The following is a 2,368-nucleotide window of genomic DNA, read 5'->3' on the forward strand; positions in this document are numbered from 1 at the left end:
AGTATTAACATTTTTTTAATATTGATATTTATAATATTAATATATTTTTAATAATATTATCTAATAATATAATTTGATAACACTCTCTTTTACAATATTAATATATTTCAAGAAATATGATAGAGATTAATCAAGATTATTTATTTACTTTTATACATTAATAATATTCAATCTGAGTTAGTACTAAAATTATAACTAAGCTAAGAAATAAGATTATTTTCTTTTATATTAATTCTTCTTACACACATCAGTCAACCGCTCCACCACGAACTCGCTCGATTTTTCGAATAAGAACCCGCCGATAGATCCATCGAAAAGCCCTCGATCATACGAGCACTTTGACCCCATCGCCGACCGCATACCCCGTGTGGTGGTGGAGTTATCCAGCCAAACGTGAACCGGACGTTGTTCGAAGCTCCTGTGTGGGATTATCCCCCGTTCTCCCCTACCACACCACAACCCCGGGCCAGAGTGCCATACAAATTGTAAGGTGAAGTGACCTAGCCATATGCACCAATCTTCTCGATTTTGGAAGACCCCCGACCTGTAGTTGTGGAGATATCCGAGGAGCGACCTCCGCGAAAACCCTGTCCATCTTTGATGTTCCAAAACACCAACGCCAAGTCTCACCCTCGTACCGCCCTTCCCAATCTGGCCCATCCCCGGCAGAAAAATACAAAAAGATACCTCGGCGATAATATCAAGCACATAATCAACGGACTCTTCTGAAGTGCAACCTCCACGGTCCGCCGCCAGTGTATCTAGACTTCAACACCAAGTCTCACCCCTGTACTACCCCTCTCAATCTGGCCCATCCCCAGCAGAACGATACAAAAAGATACCTCGGCAACAGTATTCAATACATAACCAGTGGACAACGAGTCAACAGCACATCAACAACTATAAAATCAGTATACCCCAAGGTCTGACTGAGCCTTTGATCCCTGCACAGTGAGATATATTAAATCTAGTTTTAATACCTCAATATTCAATAGATTCTGCAAGGGATTGAGAACAGCAACACTAGGTTTCTATTGAATTTGAGAATTAACTCTATATTGATATAATCATTGACAAAGTCTTCTATTTTGAGATATAAATAACCAGTTCCTCTACATCCCGCTGGCAATATTTATATTATCATATAGAAACAGACTTATATTCTCTATAATATCAAGACCCTGAAGAGGGAAAGTCTTGGTAGGGGGTATACAGTAGTGCATATCTTAGCAGTTTCTATCTCATTCTTCTGCAGCAGTTAATGCAAAAAAAAAAAAGATCTTAGAAATAGTTTTTTACTTCTCTTGAAAAAGTAAGGTGTTTTTCTCTGGGTTTTACACAATATTCTTACAAAGAATTAAAAACAGAGTTGTTTTCTGTCATAATTTCATATTCTTTTAAGTAAGAATTACTATTTCAGTGGCTGAAGAGCTTTCATTAATACTTAATTCTTTTTTACACTCTTTATTAACTGATTTGAGTTGCACACTTGTTGTGTGAGGAGAATTGGATGATTTAGAATAAAATTGAATAGTTTTAATCAATTTCTCTGCAAAAAATTGATTTATTTTTTGTCAGTTTTTCTCTCAAAAACTGTCATATCATCTGATTTATTATCAATTGATATCATACTTTTCCTCACTGTATCCCAAGAAAGAGATTGTAAAGATTTTATTGATTTATCTTAAAAATCAATTTTAGTTTATTAGATTCTCTTCAAAAATCTAACCTAGTTACTGAACTAGTGTGAAAAAAATCAGGTGTTTTATACACAAAAGTCTTTTATTCTTCTTTTGAAACAGTCTGACCAACTTTTCAATTGAAAACAGACTTAGAAATATCTCAATTGAAACAGTCTGACCAACTTTTCATTGAGTGAAAACAATGAGTTCAAAAATACACTCAGTTGATGTGGAAAAAGATGCTTTCTCAAATGCTATTCCTGAGATTGAAATTCTGAAGAGAAGAAAGAAAGAAGAAATAGAGAAACAACAAGTTCTTGAAATACAGGAACTTGAAAAAGCAAGCAAGATTCTTGGAAAGCAGTGTCTGAGTGAGATGAATGAAGAAGTTCTGTTAATTCTTCATGCTCAGGCCAGACAACTACAGGAGGTGATCAAGTTCAAACTTGGAATCTCAAACACAGTTCAAAAAACCTTGAAAATTCCTAGTACAATCACTGACTCTTCATCTTACTCTTTTTCTTCCTTTCTTCCTACTCCTTCTTCTTCTTTGAATCAGAAGAAAACATATGCTCAAGCAGCTGAATCTGCTGTCTCTAAACCTGCTGTCTCAAAACCTGCTCAAAATCCTGAGAAAACTGAGAAGAATACTGCTCATGCCTCTATTCATGGAAAAGTGGAAAAGA

The 2,368-nt window shown here is 35.4% G+C and overlaps 1 protein-coding gene across 1 annotated transcript; it reads right to left on the bottom strand.

The window, feature by feature from the left end:
* Positions 1–228: 228 nt before the first annotated feature.
* BDCG_17407 (uncharacterized protein) lies at positions 229–660 on the bottom strand (the record flags this gene model as incomplete). The annotated part of the gene is made up of 1 exon (XM_045426538.1): positions 229–660. The coding sequence occupies one exon, from the start codon at positions 658–660 to the stop codon at positions 229–231; it is 432 nt and encodes a 143-aa protein (XP_045281874.1).
* Positions 661–2,368: the final 1,708 nt, after the last annotated feature.

Source organism: Blastomyces dermatitidis (assembly GCF_000003525.1).
Source record: "Blastomyces dermatitidis ER-3 genomic scaffold supercont1.7, whole genome shotgun sequence".
In the NCBI taxonomy this organism is placed as follows: Eukaryota; Fungi; Ascomycota; class Eurotiomycetes; order Onygenales; family Ajellomycetaceae; genus Blastomyces; species Blastomyces dermatitidis.